Source organism: Apis laboriosa, unplaced genomic scaffold (genome assembly GCF_014066325.1).
Source record: "Apis laboriosa isolate Shangri-la unplaced genomic scaffold, ASM1406632v1 scaffold38_cov145, whole genome shotgun sequence".
NCBI classification, from domain to species: domain Eukaryota; kingdom Metazoa; phylum Arthropoda; class Insecta; order Hymenoptera; family Apidae; genus Apis; species Apis laboriosa.
Window position 1 is genome coordinate 136,754 of NW_025223092.1, and position 21,534 is coordinate 158,287.

The following is a 21,534-nucleotide window of genomic DNA, read 5'->3' on the forward strand; positions in this document are numbered from 1 at the left end:
ATGAAATCGTTTTGCTTCTGCCAGCGTAGATTCATTCTTTTTTCGTTTCATCTAATTTCATAAATTTAAATTGATTATTTTTTAGTGAATAAATCAATCAATATTTTTGAACGTTAATTTCTGTATTTATTTTTATTATCAAAGTCGAAAAATGATCTATATACATTAATACATTATATTACTAATTTTTTCACTTTTTTAATATTTTTATATTTCTCATACTTTTCTTCTTTTTACATTGTAGTGTTTGAGAAAATTATTAGAAGATGTGAACAAATAGACAATACCTTAAAATCATTTGGAATCGAGAAAAATTATAGAAAAATCTTCCTCTTAATTGCACAAAAATTATTTATGTTCAGTATAATAATGATAAATATTATCTTATTAAATTACTATTGGTGTATTAATAACTATGAACGAGAATTTCAATTTTTAAATATTTTTATATATATACCAACAACAATAATATGTTTGGGAATTTTTATCTTCACTATATTTGTAAGGTAAATTATTTAAAAAAAATGTTTATAAACTTAAAATTGTTGAATAGAAAGATATATAATACGATGATAAAGATATTTCTGGAATTAAAGTCCAGTTTTTTTATTTTTTAATAAAAATATATAATAATGTATTTTTGAATTTCTTATAACTTAATATAAGATAATAAAATAATATATTAAATATAAGATAATATTAATAACAATTAATATTAGATTATTTATATGCATTAAATAATTTAATTAATTATACATATATAACAATTAAATTTAAAAAGTATTAATTTTCAACAATTTTAATTTCATTAGTTTTCTAAACTTGCTTACTTGTAAACTTGCTTGTTTAATTGTAAACTTATTTATTTTTATAATTTTTTCAAAAATGAAACAATTGAAAAATTTTTATATATTTAATAATATGATATAAATATAAGAAAACAAAGATTTTTAAATAAAAAGAAGAATATATCACATCTCCTAAATTTTCATTTTAGATTGCAATACATTTTTTAATTTTTACATTTAATATTTAATATTTAGTCATTTTCTTTTACTTTTTATCGTTTGATGAAAGAATCAAAACTAATTAACCAAAAAGAGATAGATACTAGTAATTAAATAATTTAAAATTATATCATCTCAGTTTAAGAAAATTACATATTTTTTTATTTTCTGTAACATGGTTAATTTCTAGCTTCTTCTGATCATAAATTTTTTTGCCAAAAACAAGATTAGATTTTCAATAGTATCGATAAAAATATAATGGCTATGATAATGAATGAATTTATAAATTATTTAAGTTATTTATTTCTTGTTGCATCAATAAAGGCATTTCTGAAAAAAATAATTTTCTTACCAATCTTCTATTAATATTATAAATGACATCAAATAATTTTATAATAATTATTGATTTATTTTGAAATGTATTTGCAATTTTGTGAGAAAAAGAATTAATTTAAAAAATTAAATATCAAAGATTATATTATAATTTTCTTATTTTTTTAAATTCATCAAATAAAAAATTATTATAATTTTCTTATTTTTTTAAATTATGATAAATAATAATTATTGAAGTATTATTTTATGAAATCATTTAATTATTAAGTCTAAATTTCAAATTAAATTTTTTCTTATTATAAAATATTTTTTTCAATATTTTTTAGTAGATTTTTTTTTAATTTTGCTAATATGTTTTTGTAATATTAGCATTTAAAATATTTAACTTTGATATTTAACTTTTCTAAACCAATCTATTTTGTTATATGACTGGAATCGCATTTCATATTAAATTATTTAAATAATTATTATCACTTATAACATTAATGAAAAAAATGAAAATATTTTTTCTTAGCAGAATTTTCATTCATCATGCATCATTTTTAATATAAATCAGAGTCAATATCAGATCTAATCTTATATCAGATCTAGAATTATCAATAAGATATTTTGGCGAGTCCAAAATATATGGCATAGTTTTCTCTGAAAATGATTTATAAAAACTAATTTGTAAAAATTACATGCTCGATCAGCTAACTAAAATTATCTATTTGGGATTCTGATAAATAAAAATTCTGGATGAATAAAAATGGATTTTTGCAAAAATAGCAATGTTATATATCATATATCAACATATCTTGGCAATATTTAATGATATAATTTAAAAAATAAATAATTTAAAAAGTTTTAACATTTGAAGTTGTTTGAAATTAAATGATTATGAAATCACGTCTCAGTTAATCAATGTGCCACTTTCTGAGTAACAGTAACAATAAATATTTTAATCAGAGAAATAACAGTAAATATTTTAATTAGAAAAAGATATTGGTAAAAATATTTTAGCTAAAAAGAAGTATGTACATATTTCTGTAATGATAAATTATTAATATTTTTTTTAATTTTATACATATTCAAAAATTAGATAAAATCTTAAGATGATAAATTTTTATTTTATTTTATTATTAGTTGAAATGTTCATTCAATTAGCGAAAACCAAAAATGACTTATATAATTTACAGTTGCTAATAATTATAAAAAAAACTTTGAAATAAGAAAATCTTTGAATTAAGCTTAATTGAAATAAAATTTTAATGCATTCAATTTTATTATATTGTATGTATTATATGTATTCAATTTTATTATCATGATATAGATTTATTAATAGATTTATTAATAGATTAAAAGAAATATGAGCAAATAGACATGAATGGAACGAGAGCGAGAATAATTTGGATTAAATTACTAGTATTTATAGTCACTTGCTCAATCAAAAATAAAGAATAATTTATTGAATGTAAGGATTAAAAGTACAATTACACATTGAGTTATATTTTTTTATAAATACAATTCTAGAAAAGAAATTTCTAGAAAGAATATTCTTTTTTTTTTATATTTAAGAAAACAATTTTTTGTTTCTTCATTTTTTTTTCTCATTTCTCTTGCATATTACATTATGAAAATACGTAGAATTTTTTCAATTTTTGTTCTTTATTCTTGTGAAAATTATAAAAATATGGTTGTTCGCACCTGCAATAGTATAGTAGTATAGTAGTATTGTATTGGTTTTGATGGATGTAAACTGGTGTTTGTCGAATATCTTTCGACAGATTTCGTAACAAATGGTATAGTTCTTAAAAAAAAATACTTCTAAAAAAAAATGTTTACTCATGCAGAGCACAATTATTAGAGAGCAGAATCTCTCACAATGTCACAGCAGATAATTGTGTCCAACGATAAAAACACGATGTGTTCACAAAGTATCTAATTATCGTATCCGGCGATCAGACGACGTGATCACAAGATTCTAGGCAAGTGACGCTCGTGCCCTTAAAAAAAACACCTGTTTGGTTTAATTGGGAGGATCATAGTTTCCCGGTGGGATATATCAATAACTAATAATATCGCGGCCGATTCGCGATACCCAGTAAATTCGAGGAAATTTCTGCCTTGGATGGTGATTTATACAAAGTTTTCACGATAAACAGGAACAGATCGGCGCATCTCTCTTATAAATTTCTCGAAATAGAACAATATTATTTGTCTTTGAATCAATCGTCGCGAATCGTGTCTGGAATATATCACCGTTAGGATCGATTCAATTGATCTGAAATATGTTAGAAATATACAATTATAAGTGTCAATTAAATTCTCAAGACAATCTTCTCAGATAACACTTCTTTGCTTAGGCTTAATAAAAGCTCGTGTGCATTAAGAACAAAAAGAGTTTTTTATATGATATTTTTTCAAAATGAATAAGCTATTTATAAATTTCGCAAATAATAAGTATTCGCGAACAATGTATAAGTTTATAATTATTCACAATATTGTATTTATTTCAATTATTTGAATTTTTTAAGAATTTTAGAAGATAAATTACATAAAATGAACAAGATTATGAAAGAAGTATATCAGTTATCAAGTATAAATGAAATTAATACAAAGTATAAGATGCAATCACATATCCCACGTAAATTCGTAATTGTAATGAATTTTTATAATAGAAATCATTTTATTCAACATGTTCTTCAAGTTACAAGGTATATTTGATAATTTCAATGCATAGAATTCTATAGTTTTGTAATATTATATAATTTAGTACAGAGAAAAATCGAGTAGCAGACAGTGAATAACTTAGGACATTTTTAATGTATTAATTATTTATGTTGAAAAAATTGTAAATTAACAATGATATTTATATCAAGGCAATACATGAGATTCTGTCTACTGTGAGTCTCTACCGTGAGACTTCCGTATCCATATTCATTATCTGATTATCCTAATATACGTTAGACAACGTAAATACAATATATTTAGATGTAATAAATACTTTCCTGTGATCGGCCGGTTAAATAATATCAATCATATCAATTCAGTCTGAAGGAAAGAACGGTATCACAATCGCAAGTAAACGACAACTTATAGTTTTAACGTATAGGCGCAACGCGTTTTAAGGGGATGTAATTCTACGCAGCTTCTTATAATAAAAAAATATGGAAGCTAAAAAAATATGGAATCCTTAGATGTTGAAAAAAAACTGTTAATTTTAGTTTAATGTAAAAGAAAGTTCTATTATTCGAAAATTTCATTATCCAGCCATTTTTGTCTCCCTATTAGTTTGGATGCGGGAGTCTTACTATACTAGTTTTACTATATTAAAATCAATTTTTTATTGAAAGTAATATTATTCAACATTGATATTTATAAATTTCACATTATAAATACCTAATGTTCATTATTAATATTTTATTGATTTTATTAATATTAATATTAATTGTAAATATTTCATTCATGTTATGTCATATATAAATTGATGACAAAAATATTAGATGAAGTTAATCGGTAAAGTTAATAAATAATTTTCCAGATATTTTTAAAATTTAAAATATACAAGGCATAAAATTATACATATTTTGAAATTTTATTTTATATTTTTAAATTAAAATTTAATTAAATCAATTAGATTTAATGGACAAAACTTCGATATACTAGAATTTATTTTTTTAAATCGTGACATTTAAATATAATATAATTTTTTATATAATTTTTTTAAATCGTGACAGAATAATTATATATACTCTCGTAATGCATTAATTCTGATTCTTTTTTTCAGACTTATTTAATGTTTTTTTTTTATTCTATTTGTAATAAATCAAAAAGTTTATATATTTTTTTTCCGAAAAAAAATGTCATTATTTCAATTTATAAATTACTTATCTTTTTTATGACTTAAGACTATTTCTAAATCTAATTATTGTATTTAAGACTATTCCTAAGACTATTTTCTTTTCTCTATTAATGCCAATATCTTTCTAATTTGATAAAAATGATAATATTATTTTATTTTCTATTAATCTATTTCTCTTTTATTGTTTTAAGGTATATTCATTTTGAAATTCTTATACTTTCACGTAAACTTAACCAAGCATATGCTTATCAAATTCTATTAGACTTAATAGTACAATTTTCATTATTATTATGTATACTTTATAACATATATTTTTATTTAATATCATTAAATTTATCAGAAATGTTATATGATAAAAAAATTATACGATCTTTAATATGGGTTCTTCTACATTCTACAAAAATTATTCTTTTAAATATTCACTATACTAATTTCTATTATGAGGTAAGATTATATTTTTTATATTATAAAAGAATTAATATATACATATAGATATATATGTAATGCTAGAATTTTGTAGGTAGAAGTAACAGCACATTTACTTCGAGAACTAAATATTTGCTACTTGGATAATTCCATTAGAGACGAGGTAAGATTCACATTAATGTAGCATTTTTTATATTAAAATTTATTTTGATTTATGTTTGCCAAAAATTATTTCTTTTATATGTTTTTATATTGTTGCTTTGTTTAATCATTCCACTTTATTGATTTGTTAAAAAGATTGAAATTGATTTTGAACATGATTTCAAAATTTAATTATTTTTTATATAATATTCATCACGAAGAATAAAAATTCAAAAATATATCATAAAAATATCATTTTTAAAGTTTTATGTTTATTTAAGTTCATTTTGTTTTCAGAATGCTATAAAGTCCTTTTTTTTATGAGATATTTTTTTACATAATATCTCTTTTTTTGTAAATTTTTACAAAATAATTTTTTTTATAAAATTCTTATTTTTAAAATAAATATTTACAAGTGACTTTCAGAATTTTAAAATTTGTAGTAAATGCTACGATATAGAAAAAAAAATTTCAAGAAATATATCGCGATATACTAAAAGATTGCTACGTACAAGATTGGTACCAAGATCGATTTTCAATAATTAGTCAAATAATTTCAAGATAATATTTGAAATATTATGAATTCTGAAATTGTAGATCTTTTGCAATTTGTTTAATATCTAATAATAAAATTTTCGATAAATAATAATTGGATCAAAATTCTTGAATATATTGAATATTATAGAAGATTTCAATCCAATAAAAAATATTATATAAATTTTTTAAGAAATAATAAAGCAATATCTTTTTTTATATTTATATTATATTTATATTATATTTATATTATATTTATATTATATTTATTTATATTTATATTATTTTTTTATATTATTTATTATTATTTTTATATTTTAATATATATTTTAATATATATATAATATAATATGAAAAAAAGTACCATATCGATTGAGATATACTATTGTAAATACATATGGATAAAATTCTATTTTATACTATCCAAGTTTTTTGCGAATAATTCGAAAAATAAAATTTGTCAGTTTATTCACTTTTACTACAAAGATTATTCAAAATAGATGATCGCAAAGTAATCAGATCTTCTCTTTGATTTCAATAATTTTTAACTATTTTATAAAGAATAAAAATTTAAATAACTTTTTTTTTTTAATAATTGGCCTTCATTTTCGAAATACTTATGAAAAATATTATTATATAAAACTTATTTATTCGTCTATACGATATAAAATATGTGTCATGTATACGATTGATATTTTTTCAATTGTTTATATAAACACATAAAAGTAAAAAACAAACAAAATGTATAATAGGTGAACTAATATTATCAGTTTTGATATTTATTCATATAGAACATTTCGTGAATCTTTATCAGATATAATAATAAAAAATAAATATAGAATAACTATTAGTTAAATGATAAAAATTGCAATTAATAATATTACTAATATTATAAAATAAATGATAAACATGATATTAATATCATTATTATTGTCATTATAATTTCAGTCATTGTAATTTCACTCGTCTAAATTGTTTAACTGTAATATGGTATAACCCAACTATTATATCAAATTGAAATTTGAAAGAGTGAATGGTTAGGATTTCAAATACAAAATTTTAAATGCGATTATTCATTAATTTTCGAAATAAAAATAAAAATCTGTGTGTATGTACATGTGTGCACCCGCGCGTGTGTATGTGTATGTGTGTGTGTTTCGTAACAGTGCATTACTCAATTGCCTCTTATTTATTATTTCTATAAACACATTAGCTAGTATCTAAAATGTATAATGGAATAATATTATAATAATGGAATAATGAATTATAATATAGCTAATGTATCGTAAGTTTAGTTATTATAATTTTTAATCGTTCAAAAGTTATATGCAAGCTTACTGATATCAAAGTAGAGGATACTAACAAATAATTATAATGATATTAGCACATTTATTATACATATTTTGAATATCGATTATCACAGTGTATTTTTAGAAACAGTAGATAAGCGATTATATATTGATATATATCCTATCATAGACGTACAATCAAAATTTAATATAATAATAGCAATAATTTATTTTTTTATCAAATTTTTATTAAATTATTTTTGTATTAATATTTTGAAAACAATAAATTTATAACAATTCAAATTACAATCATTGTAATTCTTGATATAATTTTTTGATTAAGCTATCTTACAATTCTAATACTACATTTTAATCCTACATTCTAATACTTTATTCTTAAATGTTTTTATTTGTTATTTTTAAATGTATTTATTATTAAATGTTATAAAAATGTACTAAAAAATACCACTAAAATATATTTACTATGGATATTCTTCTATAAATCTATAATAAATGAGATGAATATATTAACTTTTTTTCTTTTATATTTAATTATATAATATTTTGATAAATATTTATTTAATAATATTTTTCAATTTGAAATTTGATTTTTTGATTATTTAATGAATTTATAAATTCTTTTCTAAGTGCATATCTTGTAATATCATTTCTATTAAAAAATTTTTATACTTATATTTATATACTTTTTATATTTATTTTATATTATTGTGTGAGTATATTTGTATATTTTTATACATTTTTTTTGTATATTTTTATCATTTATATTTATATTTCTTTATATATTTAATACACTCACTTTATATTGTTAGAGAATATTTGTATTCATATTTGTTGAATATAATGAAAGTAAATTCAATTTATTTTCATCATATGAATTTTTATTTAAAATATTTATGTTGAAAAATAAAACTTAATTTGATTGTTTTTAAATATCTTTATGTCTTACTATACATGCATGCATATATAGACAAATGATATTTCCAAAAAAACATAAAGCGAAAGTAGAGAAAATAGGAAGAAAGGTTGTGTCACATCAATATTATTTTTTCATAATATAGAATGGCATTGTTGTCCATACATTTAATTATTTATTTTTATATTTCTATTATATTTCTATATTTTATATTCCATAACATTGTCTTTTATTGTTCATAATTCACAATTTTCACAGAATTATATTTTAATTACATTATATTATTTTCTTTGAGATCTTTTACAAAATGATATTTTGATATTTAGTATGCACATTTTTTTTCTGCTATAATTGCTGGAATATCGTACATAGTTTTGTCTTTAAATTAATTGATAATCAATAATTTTATTAAAAGTTTTATTTTTATAAAATTCAAATTTTACAGCAGTTTTATAAACTATAATCTTTTTTGATATGCTTCACTTAAAACATATATATTTTGCTTTGAAAAAATTGTCTACTTTTATTGAAAATAAATTGAAAATAAAACAGTGTATATTTGATCTGTTATGCTTTACATTATTTTCACTATATTCGCTATTTGATTTTTTATTCTGCATTTTATCAAATCCATATCTACATACTCAATTAATCATTTCTTTTATTGCATTCTAATTTCAATTTATAATCTAACATACATTTTAAGTATAATATGACTTTTTTTTATTTTCTGTTAGATCTTTCTATTTAATACCCTCACACTTGTAATTATGTCTAGTTAAAGAAAGATTGCAATATACATTAAAAAATATTATTTTATAATGATTTATCCTGAATTTCTTTATAACCAGTATCCATCAATATATATAAGCATTTTGCTTCTTCTAGATCTTATATTTGCAAAATCTTATATATTTTCTCTATAATTATAGATATATGTAATAAATTAATAGATATATGTAATAAATTTTATCTTTATTATAAATCTATGTTATATTATAACATATATATATTTTATTATTTTTAATTATTTTTAAAATATATTTATTTCAATACGAATTGTTTCATATGAAACTCCTTTTGATTTTATTTTTATGTATTGTATTATTATATTAACCAATAAACTATTAACCAGTAAAAAGGAATATTTTTTATACAATACTGTTGTTTTACTTGCTTTTAATAATGCTTCGTTCATTAACCTAGATTCGATTGCATTTTCCTGTGTGATATCCTGCATATCTATTTAATTTTAAAAACACTTTTATTATTTTTATTTTTCGATCTTCACTTTTTTCATTTTGTGCATTCTATTTTCTTACTTCATATTTATCTTTTTTCATTTCAAACTTTATTTTTATTTCTATTTTCATAATCATATTTTTTTTATTTTGAGATTTTTTTAATTTTTTTTTTTTTTTTTTACATACATTATTACATTATAAATTATGTATTATTCTATAATTTTATTTGTTTTTAAATTAATTAAGCAATATGAATGTCTTATTATATTTCACAAAATATAATTTCTTAATTTTGTTATTGTGTTACGTTCTAGCATCTGTATATATGTTCCAAATGCATGTAATACTCTGGTTTCATCAAATACTCATATCTTATTATAGTCTGTTTATAATATTTTGAAGAAAATTTGCCATTATTATTACCTCATTCTAATGTTTCTTTATTAATACAATAAATATCATTTCAATTAGATATCTATTTTATCTCTCTACTGTCTCATTCTATTGCAAATACAGCTCTTATTTTTTCATTCTTTAAATAATTTATTAATTCATATTACATTAACATATTCTTTCCCTTTATTTAATCTGATATTTTATTTATTTTTTGTGCATGCAATATATTCTTTAATAAAAATGAAAGTTTTAATTTATTTATTAATAATTAAATCTTACATATATCAATATCATTAAGTATTTTTTTGCTGCTTATAAAAATTGTTTACATTGGTTGGCACGTATTATATATGTTTTAGTGTACACTACAATTCTTTAAATTTATTTAATTTTTTCAAGATATTTTTCCTTAAATATATCTCATATATTATAATCATTAATCCATATATTTAATTCTTTCTATCTAATTTATTCTTAATATTTTGTGTATGGCATTCAGATCTTTATGCCCTAATTTCCTGTAGGAACATATACAATTATTTTTTATTTTTAGAATTAATAATACTTTATAGTTCATTCATTTATTTTATATGAGTTATCTAAACTGTTGTCGACGGCTATTATTATTTTACTATTTTTTATTCGCATCGTGCGGATATGCACGAATTGATTATCTTTTATTAATAAACCGTGGCTTTAATCTTGCTGTTGATTGATCCATTTCATATTTGATATTTTTAATTAATTATCACTAATCAATTCAAATTTTCAATTTTTTTAATCAATCTTTTTCTTAATCAAACTTTTCTTAATTAATAATACTTCTATTTTCTTCTTTTATTATTTAGAAATCATAACACATTTTTTTCAGAAACACATATTTATCCTGAACTATATTCTTAATAACATACAAGAAAGTAAAATTAAATGTAATTTCACTTCTTAATTAAATATTTTATCGAGTTCTATGTAACTTGTTAAAAAATGAATAAATTTTCAATAAATTCTTTTTAATTCTTTTTTATCTTTATTCTTATTATGTATACGTATATTATTATGTATACGTATATCAACAGCTTTTATCAAAAAACAAAATAGATAAAAGATAGTTAGAATAATGATTCTAAATATGTCATGTTAATGTCCATTGTTCTTCATAACGCTAAATAACATTATTGCCAATACATTTAGTTTTTTATTTCTATAATTTAATTATATGATTTATATCAATATGATTATATTTGACATGTTTTTTTAGAATATATATATTATCTTGCAACTATCCATCATTTTCAATGAAATTTAATAAATAGAACTAAATAACAACCAAATACATTTCTTTTTGCATTTATTAATATAATAATAGTATAATAACATAATAATTAATAATAAAAATATAAAAATATTAGAAGAATATATTAATTATATATAAAACATTAATTGTTATACATCTTAAAATTTGGTTTGTTCATTTCGAAAGTATTTTTGAATGAAGAAAAATTATTTCATTATAATTTGTAATTTTATTCTTAAACAATCTTATTTCAACTCAAATATTTAAAATGATTTACAGAAACTCAAAGAACAATACAAATATCCAGTATAATAAAAAAAATGTGAACATTTGAAGCAAGAATAAATTCGATTTATCATCATTCCGGAATCCAGAAAAATATAGATTACTATTTTATGCCATAAGAATGTATATATTATGATTTCTTTCTTTTTTATCTAACATAAAATAATTTTTTGATTTATGAAATAAAGTTAAATCAGTACATTATAATTATATGTTTTAATTTTCTTATGCTTCTTTAATTTTCAATTAATTATTAATATATTTAGTGAATTAATATGGAGTTTTAATTAAATTGATTCAAATATAATTACCAACTTTCTTGTATATAACAAACAAGTGTATAGAAAATATATGATTCAAATATATATGATTCAAATATAATTACCAACTTTCTTGTATATAACAAACAAATGTATAGAAATAGAATAGAATATAAATGTATAGAAATATATTCAACTTTTCTAATTCGAAATATCAATTTCTTGTGGATTTTGGCAAATAAATAGATTGAGAGTTATTCAACCGGATTTGAAGAAAATGTTACACATCGATTCAATTAAATTTAAATAAAATCTTGTACAATACCAAATATCCTAAAATTTTTTATAACTTCTTCACAGTTTTTCTTAAATAACAGGTTACATATAATATATTGCATTTTACATTAGATTAAAATTCCATTAGAATATTGATAAAGTAATGTATCTAAAAGAATATAAAATCATTGCTGAAAAAAGTGTATATAATGCTATACTGTGATATGATAGATACCGCTAATGAAATTTTTAATTCTATTACCGTGCTATTTCATTCTACCTAATATATATATAACTTATAAATTATATATTAAAAAACTTATAATTAATTATAAGTTTATTAATATAATATAATATAATTAATAATAAGTTAATTAATAATAAATCTTATCAAATATATATGTTATTTTAATACTTATAATTCACCAATGAAAGTTCTAAGTTTGTATAAATATTCTATATTTAGATTTTCCTTATTCAATAAAAAGATATCATTTATATTTGATTACTTTTAAAATATTACATACTTATATAATACTCATAAAATATTCCATACTTTTTGTATTTATATGATTATAATGATTATATATTCTAATGTACAATGTATTATGTTAAGAATAATTGTATATTTAAATATACAAAATTAAAATAAATTATTATTTCTATTTTGATTTTATTTAGAATATTTTATTTTTTATTTTATTCGAATGTTTTTCTTTTTATTTTGTTTAGAAGATACTATATGAATATTTTCAGATTTTTTTCAAAGGACAGGGCTTATGAAGCGGTCGGGTAACCTGGCATATATTTTCAACAATTCGAATACGAATCAATAGCCTGACAATAATTTATAAGCGGACATGGTTTTCCTAACATTTTCCAAATCTCTAATTTAAACAAAGATATCACAATAACGACCATTTCATAAGCCACATTTGCACGCTATGCGATGGACTACTGTGGGAACGAGAGCGAAAATCTCCACGCATTGCGACGCGAAGGCCCATCCTTCGAGGTTGCCCTCCAACGTGACTATTGGTCCCTTCAATAGAATATGTGCATTTTTCTCGAAAAGCAAGGAATGAAGGAAAAATCAAAGCTTGCGATAGCCTTGCAATAGAATTAATATAAAAATAGAAACTAGAGCAGATAAAATTCAATGACGATACAATGCACATCATAAAATACAGTTAGAATCATCACAGTTAGCTGCAAAGAATCAAAATACCACCATTCGTTCACTCAGAGCTCGTTTATAATATAAATGAATATACAGTTCTAAGTAGTGGTCCTTCGAGCAATAACATCAATTTAGGCATCCCATTTGTGCAATATTCAAAGTTGTTCATCATTTTCGACTTTAACAGATTTTTTTCATAAAAAACATAAATATAAAATATAATACATATATAATACATATAATAATATAACACAACATCTCCCTTTAAAATTTAGAAAATAAAAAAAAATAAAAATTAATAATAACAATAATTTCAGATGCAACAATTTTCATTACAACTTCTTCTTCATCCTTTAAAATTTACTGCTGGCGGTTATATTCTTAATAATAGATTATCAACATTGGTGAGTTAAATAAACGAATAATTTGATTATTTAGTTATTTAACATATTTCACTTATTTAACGAATTTATTCTTCTTTTTTAGTTTTTTAGTAGTATAATAACTTATTTGGTTGCATCAGTACAAATAAGTTCGTCGCCAAGTTTGATGAAGCCCTTAAAAAAGACCTTTGAAGATTAATGCTTTGTTACTATTAAAATTATGATTTCTTATCTATTAAATTTCATAGCATATCATTGTAATTTGCAAATAAGAAGATAATAAAAAAATTGTTAGAGAATAAAAATCGATTCAATATTCGTTCTTTGTATACTATCTCAAAGAAGATTTTTAAAATTCAAAAACTCAAAACAAGCACAAAAGTTGATGTATAAAAATGTTTATTAAGACTTATTTATTATGAATTTAAGTTTCTGTTGGATTTCTTTTTTTGTTTCTATCTACATTATTCATATTATTTCATATAATGAAAATTTAAATAATTGTGTATTAACATTGAGATTATTGTAAATGAATATTTTATTATTAGCGATAACATTAAAAAAAAATCAGCAATTAAATTTATGATTCATGACCTCAAAATTATGAAATAAAAAAAGAAAATCACATTGAAGAATTCGTCCTTAACATGAAAAATTGAAAATTATATAAAATATAATCACAAATATATTTAAAAGTGACATTATAATATAAGAGACAATATTATAAATTATAAATATCTATAAGTATAAATAAATATGGCAATAATATAAATATCTTATATAGCTACACAATTTATTATTTATAGAGTCATTGCTATATAATAAATCTGGCTAATTGACGAATCACGAACTGTGATTTCTGACTTCTTTATCTTCACTTGTTTAGTTATAAATAATAATAATATAAATAATGTGTCTTCCACATTTCTAAAGCAACTGGCTTTAGCTACTTTCCGCCATCGTGATTTCTATTAGTTCTCTCATAGTAAATCCATTAATAAGTATTTTATATTTCTAAAAAGAAATACCAAAATGCTTTTAAGCTTACAGATATTCAAATATTGTCAGATTTATAAATAGTTTATTCGGAGAAATTTCTCATAGAAATCCTTTTTTATTATTATTGTAGACTTTTATTAAATCTAAACAAAGAGTGATGTTATAGAGTTTAATCGACACTTATAATTATATATATTTGACATATTTCAGTCTAGTTGATCCGATCCTAACGGTGACATATTCCAGACATGATTGACTCAACGAGAAATAATATTATTCTAGTTCGAGGAAATCTATAAAAGAGATATACTGATTCCTGCTTATCTTGAAATCTTTGTATACAATCATTACTCAAGCGAGGAATTTTTTTTGAGGTCAACTTGAATCGGGTTCCGCTCAAATTCAATTCAAATATATCAAAAATATATAATTATAAATATCAACTGAACTCTCAAAAACAACAGTTTTCTCAGATAATACCATGCCTTGTTAGAGATTCAATATATATGATATGCGAGCAATAATAGAAAAGGATTTCTATAAGGAATTTCTTCGAATAAGATAAAGAAATAAGATTTATAAATTTTATGAACAGTATAATAAGTGCTCGCGAACGCTAACTGTATTCTAATATATCTAATATTGCTGAATTCTATCTGATCTATTTTATTCTAACTGATCTGATCTAAAAGATAGTCACAGATTTTCGTTTTTCTTCCAATTATTACTTTTCATGAAAAAATGAGATTAGAGGAACTAATAGTTACGTTAGAGGGCGGTTTTGAAAGCTCTAGCAGTCGCAAGATGGGAGACAAGATTTGCACATTCACAATGGTCCACCACAAAAAACTAGGAGCGTAAATGTGAAGTAGCTATATCTCTATTTTTAAATTGATCTCGAAAACGTTAGAAAATTGTATCTGTATTATATATATAAAAATTGTATTCGTAAATTACTTTTAGACCATTGAAAATATTTGAGTTGTTGAAAATAAAATCCAGATTGTTTGATGCTTCACAAATCTTGGGTTTGTTCTTAAAAAATGCCATTCTAAACAAAAATGTATCTCATTCTAAATAAAAATGTATGTACGAAGCATTACACGAAACAAAAAATTCGATCGAATACAAATAATTCAGAAAGAAATATTCCCTTAATAGAAATCACGATCTAAAGATAACTCTATAGAAATAAAAAATTTATTAATAACATTGGCTAAAAATACAGAATATTTAACATATTCATGAACTAATCTTAAATATATTATATTTATATTTACATTACATAACAAACTAACCAATTAAAAAAGTATTTACAAGAAAATAAAAATTATAAAATATTTTTAAAACGTTTTCAAAATATTTTTAAAAGTTCGACAAAATAGAAAGAGCGATATTAAATTTCAAAAATATAATTAGTAAAAAGAAGAAGGCCGGACAGCCACCAAATATGCCGAGTAAAGAATATTTTCCTCTTATCCAAAATATATTCTATAAAAAATTTCTAAAAAAAATTAAACAAATTAAATTAAAAAATAATAAGAAAACACAGCTCAACAAAAGAAGACGCTAAATGCAATTATTAAAAAAATAAATTAATTAAAAATCATTCTAATGAAAGATTTTATATTTATATAGTTTAATTTTTCAACTAATAAAATTACAAATTATTCACTAAAAAATGACTAGAAGATTGAAAAGGCTAATTATTTTTCTATCTATCACAAAAAGAGCAGATTTTTTGACAACTTGATAAACAAAAAATTCTTTAAAAAATCATTATTTTTTTGTCGAATACTTACAAAATATATTCAAATCAAATATATTCAAATTAACATTACTTTAGTTATTTTATGTATAACTTCATCTACAAATAAATAAACTAAAGCTAATTCAATTTAAAATATTATATTTAAAATATAATTATTATTAGATAAATTAGATAAATTCAATAAAATTTAATAAAATTAAATAAATCCAGCTAAAAAAGTAAAAAAAATTCTTTACGAAAATTCAAGACAAAAAAATTTCTTGGTATCGATCTGATCAATAGTAAAACTTTTTTGTATGTTTAAAAATTTAATAAATTATACTTATGACATATGTTTAAAAATTCATATAATTTCTGTTATTTTATTATTATATACTTTATTATTATTATTATTATATACTTATGTAATATTCACAATATTTATATTATATAAGATTATGAAAAAAAAAATTGGGAATATTCAATATTTTTAATGAATTATAGTTTTATATGGAAAATAGGAAATAAATAAATCAAAATGATTATTATTATTATAAAAATTTAAATTCTTGATAATAATCAGTGATGTATGATATGCTATATAAAATATTTTGAATTAGTATTTTATTATATATTTTTTTATATATATTCAATAATATATATATTCAATATATATTCTTTGTTCTATAATAAACATTAATTGTAAAGATATATTGTTTTTTTCTATATTTCCTGTTTCGGTTTACATAAAATGTTTATAGAAAACGTATTTCAATATCAAAACATTAATAAATAAATAATGATAAAATGTCATTGGTTTGTTATATATAATATAATTTTTTTATGAATTATTGAATTATATTTAATTTAATTTTATAATTAATTTCATAATTCATAGTTTAATATTTCATTGTATTTACGTAATATTCATAATTTCTATATCATATAAACAAAAGACTATAAAAATAATAACTATAAAAACAATAATTATTTTTTGAATTTTATGAATTATAGTTTTATACTGAAGATAAGAAGTAAATAAATTAAAATTAATGAAATCAGAACAGATATCTTATAAAATAAAATATAAAATAAATATTGATACTACAAGACAAATCTAATTATATTATAAGAAAATGATAACTTCTAGAACAACAAACAAATTCTAAAATATAAATATAATAAATAAAAAATTTAATAAAGCATAATGAAAAATATAACATATTCAAATTATATATAACACAGAGCAGATCATGTAAATTATGCATCAAGAAAAAAAAATATCTATACTTTAAAATCATTACACTATGAAACAATAATGTAATAATATTTCATATGAAAATCAAATTATGAAAATCAAATTTAAGAATGAATTTCAACTCTAAACTTAAATGTAAAATATATGAAAGAAAGAAAGAGACGTGAATAGATATATATATTATATATATAATATATATTAATAACCAAGTTTCCTTATAAAATCCTTATAAATTCCTTATAAAAGTTATTATAAAAAGTTTTTATGAATAAAAAAATTCTATAAAAAAATTGCAATGTAAGAAAAAATTATTAGAAATTATAAATAAGAGTTACAATACTATAAAGATACAAAGTAAAATAAAATCTCGAAATAAAGAAAATTAAAAACAAAGTTTATGAACATAACACAAATCATAATTTATATCTAAAATACAAATATTGAAACATATAAAAAACATGAGTCTTCACGAACTGAAAAAAAATTTAAAAAAAAGAGTTAATGTTTTCCAATTATTTGTTAATAAGATAATGTACATAACTAATGATCTTAAAAAAAAAATTAAATTAAAATTAACATTTTCTTTAAAAAAGAATTTTGTTTTTCATTTTAATTGATATTTCCATTAATAAATAAATAAAACGATGTGTGACCTTGTCTTAAAAAATAATATGACAATTATCTTTAATTATTGTAAATGAGGTTGCAAAAAAGATTATAACAATATAATATAAATAGATAAAATTATTCATTTCATAATTTGCAATGTAACAATTTAGAAGGAATATAAAAAAAAAACATTTGTTCGCGCCCATAATAGTAATATTGTATTAGTTTTGGTGAATATAAGCTAATAACTGGGTACTTGTCGAATGCTCTTTGAGATTCCGTAACAAATGGCATACTTCTTAAAAATGAATGGACTCTATAAGAAGTTACACGTGTGAAGAGCATTTCTATTAGAGAGCAGAGTTTCTCGCAAAGTCGCAATAGATAATTGTGTCCCACAGTCAGAGCACGATGAAGTGTTAGAACAAAACTAATGTAATTGTCATATCCAGTGATCGGACTACTGGATACAATCCAATAGTTACTATCTGTTCACAATGAGATCTTAGCAAGTGATATCCGTGCTCTCAAAAAAATTCCTTTTTGATTCAATTGGGAGAATCACAGTTTCTCGGTGATTCGATACGCCAATAATTAATAATATTGCTGCCAGTGTTCGGTTCGCAACATCCACCAAATTCTAAGAAATTCCTTGTTTGAGTGATCTATATATAAAGATCTGTACAATGATAAACAGGAATCGATCGGTGTATCTATCTTATAGATTCCTCGAATTAGAACAATGTTATTTGTCTTTGAATCAACCGCTTTTGGAATATCATCATTAGAATCGGTTCAGCTGATCTGAAATACGTCAGAAATATATAATTATAAGTTTCGGTTAAATTCTCAAAGACAGTCTTCTCAGATATCATCGTTCTTGGCTTAATAGAGCGTCTGTGCGTGATAAGAACAAAAAGAATTTTTTACATGAAAAATTTCTCCGAATATAATGTTTAAATCTCGCGAATTGGACTCGCGAACAACATTTATAATCAAATATAAAAAAATATAATTATATAAAAAAAGGAGAATTATTATAATAAATAAATATAATTTTTTATTATAATAAATAATTTTTATTAGAATAAATAAATATAACTAATTATGAACAGAGCTAAAAAGAATATAAAAAGTAAATGAATATCAATATGTACATGTGGAATTTTTTTTATCTAAGAAAACAATTTTTTCGATAATAAAGAAACATTTCATTTATTATTTATATAATTATTTATTGTTATTTTTCTTAAAAAGATTCAACACTGGTAGTTTCAGATATGTTTCATTTTTCTTTATTTCCATATTAACTTATATTGATATTGCTATAATTTATACAATTTAAATTTTTATTGTATGAAAAAAATTTTATTGTATGAATTTGGAAATATAATATTGAATACCTTTAAAATTTTTACATTTTATATTTGAAACATTTATAAAACTTTAACCCAAAAATTTATATAATTTCTATGTTATATTATATATTATATATTATATTATATGTTATATGTTATATTATTATATGTCATATTATATTATTATATATTATTATATTATATTATATATTGTTATATGTTATATAATTATTTTTATACAATTATTTTTATACAATTATAATTTATATAATATAATTTTATAAAAATTTGTAAAAATTATTATTTGTGTTTGATTTTTTTATCAGAATTCTAATATGTACTGTGTTTTTAAATAATAATTGAGGTATTTAAAACAAAAATCTTAATATGGATATCAGAAATCCAATATGCTTCGCTAATACATACGATTATCGTTAATGAGATATTTAGTTTACATGTCTGAATCGAAAGGACAATTACAATATAATAGGAATAATACGCTTATATAATAGGAAAATATACGCTTGTATATGAATATTTTTATATGCTTATAAATAAGTTACAAAAATTGGCCTGAATAGCAAGAAATCATTTATAAGCTGGCATCATATATATTCATTATATGCGTCATGATTTTTATAATTCTTAGAATCCTAAATACAAAAATAAGTATCTATAAAATACTATAATAATATATGTAAAATACTATATAATACAGTAATAAAAAATAAATAAATAAACAAAATAGAAATACTAAAAGAAAGCTTTATTTTTATTAATAGTGTCTGCTTTAATATTCCGATTTTTGTCGATTTTAATATCCATTGTTATTCTTAATACTTAAAAATAAAATTTTAAAATAAGCTTCAAGTAAAATAAAATGTAAACTACATTTGATAATAATCGTTTATATTATTATATATGATTATATGATTATATTATATATGATATTATTATATATGATTTATACGTATTTTTTCTATTTTCGTTTAAATTGTCTATCCAGATAAGCATCCATTCAGTCTGAACTGCAAATGTAATACACTATTATAATTAGTTTTAATTAATTAGAATAGTACATCTCAATTTCAGAAATATAATATTAATGAGAAATTTTTAAAATATATTTTATAATTAGTATTTATTACATTATTACATAATATATTATCAAATATATTATATTTCACCATTAATATTAAAAATAAATAATTCAATGATTAATACAGAATACTTTTTCTATATTTTACTTATATGAGTACATAAAATTAAAAGAATGCTAAATTTTTATTAAAAATTCTTAATAATTTAATTATTCTTTTTAAATTTTTAAAATTCAAATGACTCTAAAAAATTTTTTAAATTTTTTAGGATTTATTTTTAAGTATTTAATAAAGAGAAAGATCTTTTTTTCAAACAAGAAAAATTATTTTTTGTAATATTAATATTATATTATTTATTTTTTGTAATATTTTCTCATAAAAAAGAGGATTCCTTGACAATTTTGGTGATTTTTTTTGATATATTATGAAAATCAATATTTTGAACAATTTTTACAATTATATAATTATTTATCTTATATAATTTTTAAAATATTTGTAAAAAATATTTGTAAAAAGATTATTACTATTGCATAGAATTTCTTTTATATGTTCATGATTATGTGGAAGTATATATTTATTTTCCGTTATGTAATATAAATGCGTAGCAAAAGCAATAAAATAAAATCTTAAGTGA

General features: G+C 20.1%; 1 protein-coding gene across 1 annotated transcript; it reads left to right on the forward strand.

Annotated features, from left to right (window-relative positions):
* Window positions 1–5,370: 5,370 nt before the first annotated feature.
* LOC122715535 lies at window positions 5,371–14,025 on the forward strand (the record flags this gene model as incomplete). Its single annotated transcript, XM_043937803.1, has 4 exons — window positions 5,371–5,628; window positions 5,705–5,773; window positions 13,761–13,847; window positions 13,930–14,025. Coding segments are annotated over 4 exons (510 nt in total), but the record flags the coding sequence as incomplete, so codon positions are not given.
* Window positions 14,026–21,534: the final 7,509 nt, after the last annotated feature.